Source organism: Excalfactoria chinensis, chromosome 2 (assembly GCF_039878825.1).
Source record: "Excalfactoria chinensis isolate bCotChi1 chromosome 2, bCotChi1.hap2, whole genome shotgun sequence".
In the NCBI taxonomy this organism is placed as follows: Eukaryota; Metazoa; Chordata; class Aves; order Galliformes; family Phasianidae; genus Excalfactoria; species Excalfactoria chinensis.
This window is the reverse complement of record NC_092826.1, coordinates 69789635-69804769: the sequence shown is the minus strand read 5'-3', so window position 1 is coordinate 69804769 and position 15135 is coordinate 69789635. Positions and strand designations below refer to the sequence as shown.

General features: G+C 43.9%; 1 protein-coding gene across 1 annotated transcript in view; it reads right to left on the bottom strand.

Annotated features, from left to right (window-relative positions):
• FBXL7 (F-box and leucine rich repeat protein 7) overlaps positions 1-12660 on the bottom strand; it is a 159015-nt gene extending 146355 nt beyond the window's left edge. Inside the window, exon 1 of the mRNA XM_072329036.1 lies at positions 12359-12660. Coding sequence (XP_072185137.1) covers positions 12359-12395 — 37 coding nt within the window. The 5' untranslated portion in view covers positions 12396-12660. The remainder of the gene's footprint in view (positions 1-12358) is intronic.
• Between the last annotated feature and the right edge of the window lie 2475 nt (positions 12661-15135).

Genomic DNA, 15135 nt, shown 5'->3' with positions numbered 1-15135 from the left:
CCAGATGCAGCTTCCTGGTCCTCATTAATGCACAATACCCCACTGGGAAGTCCCAGGGGAACACTCAGCTTATTACATCTAGTGTCATCATCTCCACCACAGGACAGCAAACAAGGAGCACATTACATCAGTGAATTCATTTTAACCCCTAACTCTCTAAAAATGATAGCCCTGCATAAACAGACTAGGGCTGTCATGCTTCACTGAGTCTACTCCGTGCACTGCATTAATATATACAAACACAGAACATTAGTATAAGCATTATCTAGGCATTAAAATATTAGTCACATTCTGTGAATGAAGACATTAAGTTTTTAACATCCATTGGGGCACGGTGAAAACAACTTCTTGTTTAAAACAAAACAACCAAAGAACACCACCTACATGAAAGGCCATATCTTCAGGTTAAGGCATGACCTATGACAAAAACATAGGGTATCTATTTTCCTTTCCTGTTGCAGCTATGAAAACATTATGCCAAACTGTTTATGAAAAATGCAATTTGTTGATTTCTGGTTTGATGGAAACTAGATTTAACAAGATTCAGCTGATGCATTTCAGAAGATAGCCAAATTTTAATGACTTTCCTGTGTAAATGATGTGAGTTATATATTCTCAAGAGAAGTATTGTGAATCTGGATTCCAGCCTTCTTAACACATTCCATTCTCATATCACTCGTGCTGGGCTTTCCCTGACCCCCGCTTAAGGAAGCAACTCAGTATGTCTGACTGTCCCTATCAGAATGTTATCCCACTTAAACAGTGAAAATTGACAATATTCAAATTTACTACTACAAGAAACGAGCCTTCTATTTCAGGTGCATTCATTGCTAAGAGCAGATCAATAGATAATTATCTAGTGAAACAGTCTGACTTACTGTCTGTAAAGCACTCATACAAGCAGTGCTTTAGTTGATTTAAGATTCTTTGTTAGATACAGACTAGTAAAAAACCCTTACCTTTCCACATATACATATCCATTCTTACAGCTCATGGCCGCCCTTGAGATTATACTGCACTTTTTCCTCAAAACCTCCTGTTGTCAAGTCTACAACACAAGGTCATCCAAAAAACCCTCAGAGTGGACTAGTGTTATGTTGTTACGTTAGTGTTATGTTGCTGGGAAAGAGCATCCAAGTTCACCTTCAACAGAACTGAAGAATATCTACTGTTTGTGAAGAGAGAAAGTAGAACAATTCTGTTACTTTTAGTTCTGACATCCAGCCATTGGCAACTAAAGATTAGCCCCCAGTTCTCCTACAACCCTACTGAAACATCAACAATATTTACTGGCCACACGCATCCAAACCGGTGAGGGTAGTAAAGAGATATCAGCTCTTTTTGCTTTTAGCAAAATTACTTTCCATTAGACTCTAAAGAAACTCAGAGGTCAAAACCCAACCAGGTGAAATATAGCACCTGCAAGCATTATTAATAAACCTCTTCATGTCGTAGAAAAACAGAGCTCACTCTAGAGAGTTAAAAACAAACTGCAGAAGGCTTCAGGGGTAGTTCAGACATGGTAAGGCACCACAGAGAATCAATTCCTTCATTACCTCACAGTTTCTGGAGAGTACACATAAAGCAGATTAGAAATCAGTAATAACCCCAATAATTCTTTGAACTTGCTTCTGAACTCCAGTGTAAAACACTACCTACTGAAACAATCTAGCACATGAGATGGATGAACTTCACCAATCTCTTCTAAAATGGTTGTTCTGGGGAACGAGCCAGCAGACTTAGGTGTTCTTCAGGGCAGAAGTACCATCACTTTCATACCTTGGAAAACAGAGGATTTCTTCAGCTAATGTTAAAGAGAGACTTAGAAGAATGAGTTCTACCTGTTCTAAGAGATTTTGTCTATACTCCACTTGCTAGCCATAAGCCAGCAATTACAGGGTTAAAGCAAGAATGCGTAAGGATTTTTCTTCACTTCAAGTGTGCAGTTAAAAACCTGGTCTTGGCTCCAAAATGCCTCCTAAATTTTCAGAATCCTTCACAATTTGTCTTACATTTCCTCCCACAGTCACTCAAAACCATGGATGGCAACCCTCAGAAACACCCCAGTTAATAGTATGATTCACAAAAAGACCAGGCTCTGTGTCTTACCTACCACACTCCTTTCAGCCAAGTACTGGTATCTGATTTAGGAAGAAAATTGAGGAAAACATGGATAGGATTAATCAGTGCTTGAAAGGCACAAACAGACAAACCACACAGCCACTAAGTGCCAGCACTCCTGCTTTAAAGGCTCCTATGTCTGACCAGACTTGTTCTGGTTTAGAAGCTAATCCCATGGAAGCTGAACTTCACTTTCCAGGAATGTTGCTGCTCATGTAGGGACTTAATTAAGAAACCCTACACTTCAGTGAAGGACAGAGTGATTGGAAGGGAAAAGCAGAGATGTTATCCACAAAAAGGCATGAATTTTCTATAGAAAATGAAGCCTAGCAAAATGAAAGCAGGAAACCAGCAAGTCTGCGATGCTCACTTCTTCTGTCCAACTTGCTCTTCCAACACTTCCTCCCCAGCTCAGAACAGGTAGGCAACAGTGTGCTTTAATTCCACCGCGTTTGCTGACCCAGAACTAGAGAAACACGTTCAGTGCTGGATAGTCATTTTAGTTCAGTTGCTGGAGACAGAAATACAGTTTGACATCCCATGGTGAGAAGCAAATGACATCACCGCCAAAGCCCTTAATTAAAACACAATGCTTCAAATCAATAAATTCCTGGACAACCGAGCAGAAACTAACCCTTCCGCTTACTCCCAGTTCCTGCCTTACTTCTTGATAAGCTGTGAGCCCATTCACAGTTGGATAAATTTCTCAGTTATGAGAAAAACTTTTGCATGCAGCCACTTGATACCAAAGTGGGAAAGATTAGTAATTGTTTGAGGGAGAGGAAGTTTCACATTCACCTTTGTTCCAGCAGTTCCTGGCAAGAGACAAAATACTCACAACAAGTATTCATGTTTCCCCATAAAGACAACTAAATAGTGCGACAAAAGGTACACTCACAAAGAAATAAAAGCAATGGTTTCCCAAAAGAAACAAAGACATGAGCAAAATATTCTACCCAGAATGCCAACAAAAACTTCCTATCAGACTATGCTGTATACTCTATACATACAAATGTAAAGAAAAACGGTTCGGGAAAAAAAAACCCTAAAGGGTAACATTTTTCATGTCTGAACATTTTAATTCAGACAGTGGGTATAGTTCTGATCCCAAAAACTTTCATAGGCTCGGTCACAGCATAGGATGTGCAACCTTCCATCTTACTGGAAAGTCACCTCCTCTCCCATACAAGAGAAACATTCATGGAATTCATCATACCAAGAGGTAAATTCCAGAAAGCTACCTTCAATTCACATTTTGGTTTTAATACCAGTGTCAAGTAGTAGACCATAGCAAAACCTAGAAAATGCTCCTCTGTGTTTTGCACAACTTTTTTAGATTAAATTCTTCTACGTCTGAATACAAACCTACATCTATCAACGTAATCTGAAAGAAGATTTAAGGCTTACTATTATTATTATTAGATTCTACAATATGTAGAAAGAAATCTCTACTAAAAAATCACTCTTATTTCTACCAGGAACTGATGAAGTCATGGCTACATCAACTTAATAGCTATGGAAATTATTTCCTACCATAACTAATCCTAAAATAACTTATTAATTAAAGCAACAATCTCCATTTTCTAGAATAGCAAGAAAATATACCTGGGATAGCTCTCCCTTCTGGAATCAGCAAAATTCAGTAGAAAGCTTTTCTTAAAAGCAAAGGCCATTCTTGCTGCCAGACACAACAAAAACCAACAGAATCAGATTTGACCAGCAGAAGTCTTAGGAAGATCACAGACTCAGAATAGTCAGGGCTAGAAGGCACCTCCAGAGATCATCGAGTCCAACCCCCCTGCAAAGCAGGCCCCCTACAGCAGGCCACACAGGTAGGCATCCAGGCAGGTCTTGAATATCTCCAGACAAAGAGAATCCACAACCTACTTGGGTAGGAAAGCACTGTCAGTATGGAGAGTGAGTTTATTTCAGCAGTGGAAAAAGAAGACTTTACCTTACTGCTGTAAGGTTAAAAAAAAAAAAAAAAAAAAAAAAAAAAAAAAAAAGCTGATAATCTCTAAACCAGCTGGAGACAAAAGTTTACAGAACACTTTTAGAAATAATCAGCTACTTAAGAGCAGCCTTAGCATTTGCCAGAACTTGCTGCAGTTGAACTCTGCTTACGAAAACCCAGTAGTACCTTCCGTACACACAAGTAGCCAGCAGAACAGGTTGGAGCTGGGGAACACTTGAACTGGATCAGAAGTAAATCCAGGAGACCTGACCAGATGCACCTCTCAGCACTGATGAAACCAGCAGGAGAGATACAGACATACTAGGAAAGGTCCAGAAAGAGGCCAAAAAGATGAAGAGATTGACACATCCAATATAGGAGGAGAACATAGGAGCAGAGAGAGCTTGGACCTCTTAGCAAGGGAAAAGTTCATGGGCGGAGGGGGCTTTCCCAAGCAACAAAGAGTGAATCAAAAATCTTCTCAGCGATAGCTAGCAAACAGGCAAGAAGAAACAAGCACAAACTGAAATACAAGCCTTCTGTTTCAACACAAGAAAACATTTTTTACCCCCATCTCTCCTATAAAGGAGGCTGCGCTGCCCACAGACACTGTAACAGCTCTACTTTTGGATACAGTTAAAATTCATCTCCTTCACAGTATCACAGTATCGTGCGAGTTGGAAGGGACCTTAGAGATCATCGAGTCCAACTCCCGGGTTTCGAGCCCTCTGTGTAGCGAAGCAGCACTTCTACCCCTGCGCCACAGGGGGGATTTGAACCCCGGGCCACCGGTGTTGCAAGCAGCAATTCTACCACTGCGCCACCGGGGCACTGTGACACCGGGTCTCCTTGTGGTGCTAAGAAGCCTGCTCTGGCTGGCTCTGCTTTGAGCCACAGTTGGAGTGGCCATTTTCGGAGATGTTATCTGCGTACTTCAGGCTCTAAAGCATACATCAAGATACAGCCAGGAGTTGATTGGAAAAATCTCAGTGTAACATTACTGCCTGTGCTGATCTCCACTGGCAGTCCAACGTTCCAGAATAAGAAACAACTCCTCAGCAAAACGGTCCGCAGCAAGAGCACCTATGTTCTCAAGCCCCGCTAAAAAACAGATGAGGGCCCTCAAGCTTGTTGGCTACAAAAGAGTACAATCAAACATGAACTCAAGGAGGGAGGTCAACTACTAGATCTTCTTGACATACAAAAGCATATTGTTAGTTTCAACTTAATGCTAGCATTGCTAACTGGAATTGAAATCCCACTACTCTGAGGCTTTTATTTATACCTCCCAATAAATCCAAAGGTTCCAAAAATTCTAAAAGCATGAGTCGTAGTAGTATAACATCAACAATTTTCACCACATATTTCAGCAATAGCTTATTGTTTCCATCATCTTAGTCAAATAAAAAGTTACGCTGATGTCACGAGAAATTTTCTCATAAACTGTCGGAGAGAAGGCAAATGGAAAATGGAGCATAGAAGTGTGTTTTACTAGGTACTGCAGAAAGGCAGTAATGTGCAGCTCTGTTAGTGAGCAGCCACTGTCTTTTGTCTTGTGCTCCAGCAGTGTCTTCGTAGACCAAGTACTACCATCGTTGTGCAGAGAGAAAACAACATATATCGCAAGAGCTCATGAGCACTGCAAGTAGCCCTCAACTGTATATGCTGTTATGTTGTTCATCAACTCCAACAACAGCTTGGATGGGATTTAACTGAAATATTTTATCCAATTAATATGTTTGTTTTTAAACATAATTTAAGGGAAAAAAAAAAAAAAAGAAAAGAAAAAAGAAAGAAAAAAAAAACTAAACCCTTCTATTCCATCCGCTCACACACCCCTACAGGATAGTGAGCTCTCTGGTAACACAGTAGTAACAGAGCTTTAAGTAAATGGTCTGCTTCTTCATAGTACAAGATAGTCATACAAGATTATCCTTGTGATGCAATAACTGGACCTTATCCAAACTGTCCTTTCACTGTCATACCAGCCTGTTTGACTCTTGTTCTCTTCCCAATGAGCTAACATTGATATTATTCCAACATTTCCAACTTCTCCTACCATTTCTTGTTTCTTAAAGCAAGACATCTGAGCTTTTTAACTGCTACTTCCATAGCATTACCTGCAAATTTCATTAGTGTGCTTAGAGAAACAAAGGAAATTAAGAAAAATAAGTTTTCGAATAGATTCTTAGAGAAAGATTATTAAAAATCCTTCCTCCAAGTTAGTAGTGTTTCAGAATAGTTCAGTATACTATTCCTCCTGCTGTTATATGCATTGTACACAAATCTCTGAGAAAGCAAGAGTCATGTGATTTAACATGTTGATATGACAAATTTATGTATTGTAGACAGGAATTTCCTGATTCAAAACACAAGCATGAGAGTGTGCTTCCTGCTTCTCCCTTTACTTCACAAAGGTCCTTCAGAAGGATTTACTACCCCAGCATGCCCCTAATGCTTTGCAACACAGAGCTCCAGGTTAAGTACTTCACTAACATGAGCACTACTAGAGCAGGAATATGACAGCAACAAGTCTAACCACATGACTCCTGAGTTCAAGGGTCACTACCCCTCTAGTTTCCAAATGCTACATTAAGCATTTTCACCTATCAGTTCTCCACATAAATGGGTTAAAAAAAGCCCTTGACACTGAGCAAAGATCCACTAAAATCAGAGCAAAAGCTCATATGCTGCTATAGATTCCTCTGTTCAGAAGAGAGCCGGATACATAAAAGCCAAGGCTGCATTTTCAGCAAAGTCCTGTTGAGCACAGGAAGGAAAAAGATTCCCAATGTCATGCTGATCATTGCAATAATTACCCAGTTCAAACAGAAACCAACCTGTTAAGCCCCAGGTTGTATAGAAATGACTCTTAGAAAAGATATCAGTTTGGTGGAGTAGAAGTAACACATATGAAAAAAGAAAAAAATAACCAGCAAGTTCCCTTCCATCCCCCCATTTACTTATTTAAGGCAAAAGTTATGAAGAATGCAGAATTATGAGATGTATTTCACTATGAAATGGCTGTTGTTGAGTCCGGCTGCCAGCACCAACCCAAAGCCTTTGTCTTCAGTACCCAGCCAAACCCAACTGACTCAAACCTTCCTCCAAGGCAGCATTTGAAACAGTGCATATTCCAGACATCCCTACAATTCAGTCTCTGTGACTGCAAGTCTACCTGCGTGTCTTTTAGTATAGTCATCATATTACTTTCTGAGACTTCTGTGGAAGAGCTCAAGAACAGCAGATATACCACCAACTAATGTCACATGCTATAGATCACTAAAAAGGTTGTCATTCATTGCACCCTTACATGCTTGCCTTTGTGGTGCCTGCCTCTGTAGATGGCTACTTACAGAGAAGTTGTCAGAGACCACTGACATTCTTCTCAAGGAATTAACAATGTCTGTGTACTGACCAAGGGAAGGATTTTACTTCTGATAAACTCCTAAAGCAAAGCCACTGACACAGCTGAGGTGAGGGTGTAAGGTGGAATAATACAAAAGATGGTAATAATACAAGAAGGGGGGTGATAGATGCCCAAAAGGTTACATATAGGAAAAACTCACCAATACGGATGCCTTCAGTCTGGCTGGAAAATGCTCAGGCTGGCTATCTGATCTCCACAGAGGAGCGATCTCAAAGAAATGCTGCTTTGGTGGTCAGCCCTTAAATGAAGTCTAGGGGAGGTGGAGTCAAGCTCCACCCCTTCCAGGAGCACAGTTGAATTACCCTCACCTGTGCTCCCACAGCTGACCCAACACTTGCCTCAGCTGATTAATCAGAGGTTCAGGCTGTGATTACCAGTTTCCCATACGAAGGAACATAACCAGAACTGACTATACTTCTCCCTGAGGTCATCTACAGCAAGACTACAGGACTCAAAGTAAATGCTGAGCAACTAAGAGCATATCCATCCAGTCGTGCTGTACATCTGTATTTCCACAAAAGGTTGCATGTTTCATCTCTATACTAAGCGAGCCAAACTTCTACTGACAATACACCACTTGTTTTTGTGCTTCTGAAGGGTTCTTACTCCTGAATTAAAGTTGCCCTGATTTATTAAAGAATACTGACATGGCTGACTACAAAACAAACAGCAGAACTAAACCACTTGTGTACTTCAGCCTTCAGATGACACCCACTGCCTTCTGCCAGTCACTTTCCTAACACAAACAAAGCCCACAAAGAAGCAAACCAACTCCTAGTTAGGAATTGTTAGCAGAAGTGAGGAATCCAGATGTAGCCAAAGGATGGAAATGCCAGAAAACAAAGCACTCTGAGGAGATTTCTGGAGCAACAACTTCGACACTGAAAGCATATAGGCAATTCTGAGTGTACACAGATGCTTTTCACAAGCAGGAACCTGGAAGCAGCACCCAGACTCAGACCCTGACCCTTCCCTCTCTCTACCCCTTCCCCTCTCCCCCAGCCATGTGAGCTGAACAACAAGGAGCGCGTAGCTTAGAGACAATTTACTATTTGGAGACAAACTTTGTAAACACAAACACGATCCTTTTGCATTGCTCAGTTGTAAGTTGCATAAGAAAAGCCTATCCTTGCCAGCATTTACAACGGCCACTTTTGGTTAGCAACTGTCTGCCACTGTCAGAGCACAAGTTCTGGAAATTTACACAAAAATTTACACAAACTCAACCCAGACATGAAAACTAAGTGGGAATAAACTGCACAGCCTGGGGGAGACTCACGCCTACCCTGATGAAGCTCTCCATTCTACAAGCTTCACATAGAGTGGTAAAACAAGCTCTGGGCTCAAAGATTTCCCTGCCCAATGATAATACAGTGTACAGAGAGGACACCTCAGCAGAAGAGTCATAATTTCATCGTTAAATAACTCTATGAAACAGTTTTACCATCTTTTCCATTCTCTTACCTTCATTAAAATATTCTGTGATGCACTTGAGGTACTAAAAACCAATATAAACCATTGATAAAAGTTGATAAACTGCTATGAATTAACTCTTTAAATAAAAACCTTACTCATCACTAATAAAGTTTCTTTAGTGCAAGACCACCATGCTGTACTGCTGCTGTTCACAGAATCACAGAATGGCCCGGGTTGGAAGGGACCTTAAGGATGATGAATCTCCAAACTCCCAGCCACAGGCAGGATCACCAATCTCCACATGTAATACTAGACCAGGCTGCCCAATGTCCCATCCAACCTGGCCTTGAACACCTCCAGGGATGGGGCATCTATAACGTCCCCAGGCAGCCTGTTCCAGCACCTCACCAATCTCTTGGTAAATGACTGTTCAGACTGGACATAAGCATTGCTTGTGAAGTTAATCTACAAACAAGTTATGGGGAAGTAAATTCTAACAGGCCTAATAGGTCCTTAGCAATGGGACTTTTGGAGAAAAAGATTTCTTCACACAATGTCTCATGAGTCTGAGCCCTCACCAGCACCACATAAATAGAGATCTGGTTTGCAAGCAAAGGCAGCACAGTTCACAAGCAACGTTCAGCAGCAGCTCCACCGAAGAGAATACAAGAATGAAATACTGGGTCTGTAAAGTAGACTGGGAACATTTTCCCTCTCCTGAAGGAAAAGATCTAAGAGAACAACCTACTCTGATGCAAACACAGATGGTCCCCTTTCACCACAGTGCTTTACACTGGCTAACAATGCAGTTCCAGGAAAGCTGCAGCTGTGCACACCAGCCCATTGCTACACGAGTACCAGAAGCCGCCTCCACAACCTGTGCTGCCCGTGATTTGTGGCTGCCACCTCAGTGATGCGTCGGAGCTTCCACTCCGAGATTCACATCAGTGCAACACATGGATCTGCATGGGAATTACCCCTCTGAGTGGTATGAGAACAGCAAGCACTCTAGAAAAAGTTTGGAGAAGGATTTTCAAACCCAGAACTGGGTTAAAGTTATTCCCAAAGAGTTTCCACTTAAGCCTTCTGAAGTTACATGTGCAGATCCAAGAAGAAAAACAAGTCAGCTTGTCAGCAAAGCTGCTGACTCAGGACATCCATCTCCTTGCCCTAGCTGCTGTTCCATCTCCCCCTCCCTCACCACTGGCTGCACACAGCAGGGCTAGGTGTCTGATCACCCTGCAATACATACAGGGGGATACACTTCCCTCCAGCCTCCTCATCGCCAGGCCAGGAATCGTGCCTTATTTATTCAGCTGCAGCTCTCCTCAGAAATGTATTTTAAACAGAGATCCTTGAACAAAAAAACCTGACTTTTAATGCTTCAGCAGCAACCGGCTGCTCCTTCCATTCTCAGACATTAGCAAGGAACACCTCCCCTTACAAATCAAGCAAAGAATTAAATCAGTGACAGAAAGGTGAAGGATTTATCCCTAGGGCAAGAAAGCAAAAGACAACAATAAGCACTCTTGGGAAAGCAACTAACCCCATGTTTCCACCACATCAGCGCAAGCCTCAGAAGAACTGCTCCATGCTCAAATGGATTTCTTGCTCCAGTAACCTGCAAGCTTCCGTCATGCTGCTCAGACCTGACCTCTGGAACAGGTTCAGAAAGACCAGCTCTGAGCTTTAACACATCACTCAGGATCTACCGCACACTACGTTAAGCCTGAAATCTCAAGCTCTGCATTTTTCTAGAGAAACAAGCTCTCGTAAGCCAGTCCCCATAAGGAAGCATTCCGAAAGACAAAGTGATGAACAGCTAAAGAAACTACAGTCAGTGATTTACTTGTAAAGCCAGGTAAACTCCTGTAAACACAACTTGGTACACTATATTTTTCTTTGGAAATGGGAGCTGTGCTCATGCCTTGTCCACTTTTCTGATTAGTAACTCTACTGACATTTAACGAGTTCAGACTAGGTGTTATCCTGTTTCAGAATGAAGTCTGGGGAAAAGAGATCTACACAGATTATTCGCTCAGACTCTGAAATGATTTGTAATATCAAAGGTGGAGAGACAAGTAGTTTAAGCAGACAATTTCCTGCTTTTCTACAGATCTACAAGAAGTAAGAAAACTCTGTGTAAAACAAGGGCAGTTTTAAAAATCACTTCCATTTTCCTCATGAAATCCAAGTTCAGATATCAGCACGCAGTGAACAAGATGACAGCACCAAAGTTAAGCTAAACTGAATGCCTCCCTCCATCCCTAGCACTGAACATGCTACAGTACGACATTAGCCTACAAAGCACACACAGCTGAAAGTTAAACAGCTAACTACAAGTTCCACTCCACTGACTTCACCCTAGAGGCACAGGTTGCTCTCAGGGCACAGCATAACAGGACACACTTCTTCAGAGAGGGATGGTGCCTCCACTCCACTGGGCGCACGACTGCATGGTGTTACAAGCAGCTTTCTACAGCAGTTATGTAGTCTGGTTGCCAATGGCACCAGAAGCCCCAGATGGGAATAGAGTACCTAATCACGAAGGCTTCCTTTCATCAAATCTAGATCTATTCTTCTCTCCATCACCCAGAGAGAAAGCAGAGATCAGGAGCCTCGCCACATTTCACATTACTTGATGCTGTGCAGAAGCTCCCAGGAAGGTCAGACCTAGAGCACACCAGCAATGCATGGCACAAGTGACCTGAACTGAAAGACCAAACTACTGGCCGCAGTTTTGTTCTTTGTTGCTGTAGTTCCAGCACTCTGTTATTTTCAACCAAGGCAATGTGCCGCAAGCAGCTGCCATCCCAGAAGCTGATCCCACTGCTCCTGGCCCCTGGTAGCCATCACAGCCTCCCTCCTCTTCGCATCGAGCCAGCTCCCTTACCCAAAACATTCCTGCGGGCCCACAGGCGCAGCCCTACTCCCAGCATCACGCCCAAACCCCTCGACAATAGCATGTGTAAGGGACCGGGAGCGATATAACGCCAACCCTTCCCATCCCGGGGATAAGGCAGGATTTCCCGGTTGGGAAGCACTCGAAGAGGCTCTGATCCCAATTCCCAAGGACCGACAAACCCAAGGCGCTCAAGTTCTGCCGGAGCGAAATGGCAGGAGCGGGACCTACGGATAACAGCTGGAGAACATTAACTCTCCCCCACCCGCTTCCCGGAGCGGATTTTTCTTCTCTCCTTTTTCTGTTCAGACAGGAAGCAGTCATACAGCATAGCGCACGATATAGGAACCCCGAGTCGGGAAGCCTCACAAAGACTCACGATCGCAACTCGATAGCAACAACTCCCGCACTATCACGACTCGCACCGCGGGAGGTGGGGGGGGAACGGGCAGGCGACGGGCGATGCGGCGGAGTCCTCCCTCCCCCCCGAGCTATGGCTGTCCCCAAGCCAGGACCCCCCCTTGTCTTTGCTCACCCTCGCTGCCGTACTGCTTGCCGTTGCTGGCGCCCATCCTGCCGCCTTCATGCTCACCGCCGCTCCCCGCCGCCCACCATCTCGAGGCGAAGGCGCCTTCCCTGCCCCAGTTGTAATCCACGGGACCCGCCGCACAGCGCGCGGGCTTGGTCTTGGCTTCTCCTTTCTCCCTCCTTCCTTCCCTCCCACCTCACAGCTCGGGCAGTCCCCTCCAGCCACTTGTTGCCGGGCAGAGAGACCGGGTACAGCCGCCGATCGCCGACTTTTGTTAGCGGCAGGCGCCTCCTCCCGGCGCCCCGCACCGCCGGGCCTTGGGGGGGAAGGGAGGAGGAAAAGAGCCCAGCCCCGGCCCCGGCCTTTAAAGACGCAGCGCCCGGCTTGAGGGTGGTCAGCGACGGGAGGGGCGTGTGGTGCCCCGGTCCAGTGTGCGGGATGTGTCTGGGCCCCTTAGATACTCGCTTGAACTTTCTGGTGGGTCCTGAGTAGACCCTGAAGCTCGCAGAGGCTCCATCGTAGAATCGCAGGACGGTATAGGATGGAAGGGACTCAAAGCCCGGCCAGCCCCAACCCCGTGCCGTGGGCAGGGCTGCCACCACTGGGTCAGGCTGCCCGGGGTCACATCCAACCTGGACTTGGGTGCCTCCAGGGATGGGGCACCTACAGCTTTTATGGGCAGCCTCACTACCCTAACATCTCATACATCTAATCTAAATCTCCCCTCTTTTAGTTTACAACAACCCACCCATCCCCATGCCACCCCCAAACACAAGCAGAAACAGCCCTCAGTTCTACAGGTAAATGTTCTTTGAACACCTCCAGAGTCAGTGACCTCACCACTTCCCTGGGCAGCCCATTCCACTGCCTGACCACTCTTCCCTAGAAGCAGTATTTCCTCACATCCAGCCTAAATCTCCCCTGGTGCAACAATATAAAATCTGAACCTTCCCTGGGTGCAATTTGAGGCCATTCCTTCTCATCCTGCTGCTGTTACCTTGGAGCAGAGGCTGACCTCCACCTCATTACAACCTCCTTTCAGGTAGTCATAGAGCCTGATAACATGATAAGCTCCTCCGATTCGTCTCCTCCAGACTAAACAACCCCAGTTCTCTCAGCTGCTTTTAGCAAGGTTTGTGCTCCAGACTTCTAACAGTAACATTCAGCAAGTGTCTGCTGTCACTGCTTTTCTACTGGTGTTGCTAATTCTAATCCTCAATGTACAGCTGGCTGATTGCTGCTTTGCTGTGTGCATGTCCTTACTTAAAAAGACAAACTGCTTCAAGTTTAACCATAGGCTGAACAGTTTTTCCTGCAGCACACCGCAATCTTATATATAAAAAAGCTCACTTTCCCAAATTTATCCCAACACACACTAGATGATTGCTGTATATATAGATCATTTTGAACAAATAATGTCTTCATCAACACTTGCAAATGGCCATAAGGCAGAGCCCAGCACATGAAAACTGACTGCACAACACAATGTCTAGAATGCAAACATTTGTGAGTATTTCACTTGAAAAATAAATATGCATTTTCATCAAGAGGTGAGCTAATTACCTCAAGTTGAAACAAGAGCTAATGACTGACAAGTCATCAGGTAACTTTAATTACACTCTAACCCTGTGAAATAATGGCTTTTTACAGGTTCTCCCATTGAAAAAGTCCTGATTCAAGATGCCTACAGCTCCTGCTCCGTTCTCACAAATCAGAGGGATAGGAAAATCATGACTTCTGGGGCTAGGTTTATTAAACTGCCACCTGAGGTTCTTCTGAAGGACATTGTGACTTAGCCTAAAGATATGATTTTCTGTAATTGGCAGTTAATTACTAACCACTAATATTAAATGGACTCTGTCAGGATGGCCGTGTTTTCTTCCCCTGAGAGGAACATCAGGACAGTGCTAGTCTCCAGCTGTGCTGCAGCCAGCATGTGTCCATGCTCCATATGCAGCCCAGCTGCGCTGAATCTTACCCTGAAATGCAGCGACAGGAGTATTGCAGTAGCCACTGCAAACTGCTCCCTTGGCAACCTCTGGCCTCCTCAGTTATGTCATGTGCTGAACATCTAATGGCAATCAACTACCTGAAGGTGTGTTCCTCTAAGGATCAGAGGGCCAGAGAGGCCAGAGTTCCTCTTCTAATTCCCAGAAGGTTCTGCACTGACTGCAGCAGCCTTTCTCGTACATAAGAGAGAAGCTTCTTGGACTGATTAGAGACACAAACTCACAAATACCCAAGTTAATAGCCATAGCTAAGGGATTCAGGCAGAACAGAGCTGCTGTGAGTAGAAACACTCAAAGTCTGGTGATACATAGTTGAAATGAATCCCTTTCTCAAGAAGCATTTTTAAGAACAGCACAGAAGGATATTTGAAATTCAGCTGTCAAAGGATCCCTGTAAAGAATAAAGACATTCAACAAACAAATTACCACTCCATCGAGCTTATGGCACAAAGCCCAGGAATATTGACATGAGCAAAACCAAAAGGAAAGAAAGAAGGAAAGAAAGAAGGGGAAAAGGAAGGGAGGGGGATAGGAAAGGAGGAAGGGAGAAAGGGAAGAGAAAGAAAGAAGGAAGGAGGGAAAAGAGGAGAAAAGGTGGAAAGAGAGGGAGGGAGGGAGGAAGGAAAACATAGACAGCAAAGAATATCTTGGATGACCTTGAACATCTTGGTTTAGGAGTAGCTTTAAGATTAAGGACTGAGTATTCCTGCGTTAAACTCTTTCGAGAGAAGGATGAAATGGAGTGCACATGGAGAAGCAGTAAAGTACAGAACC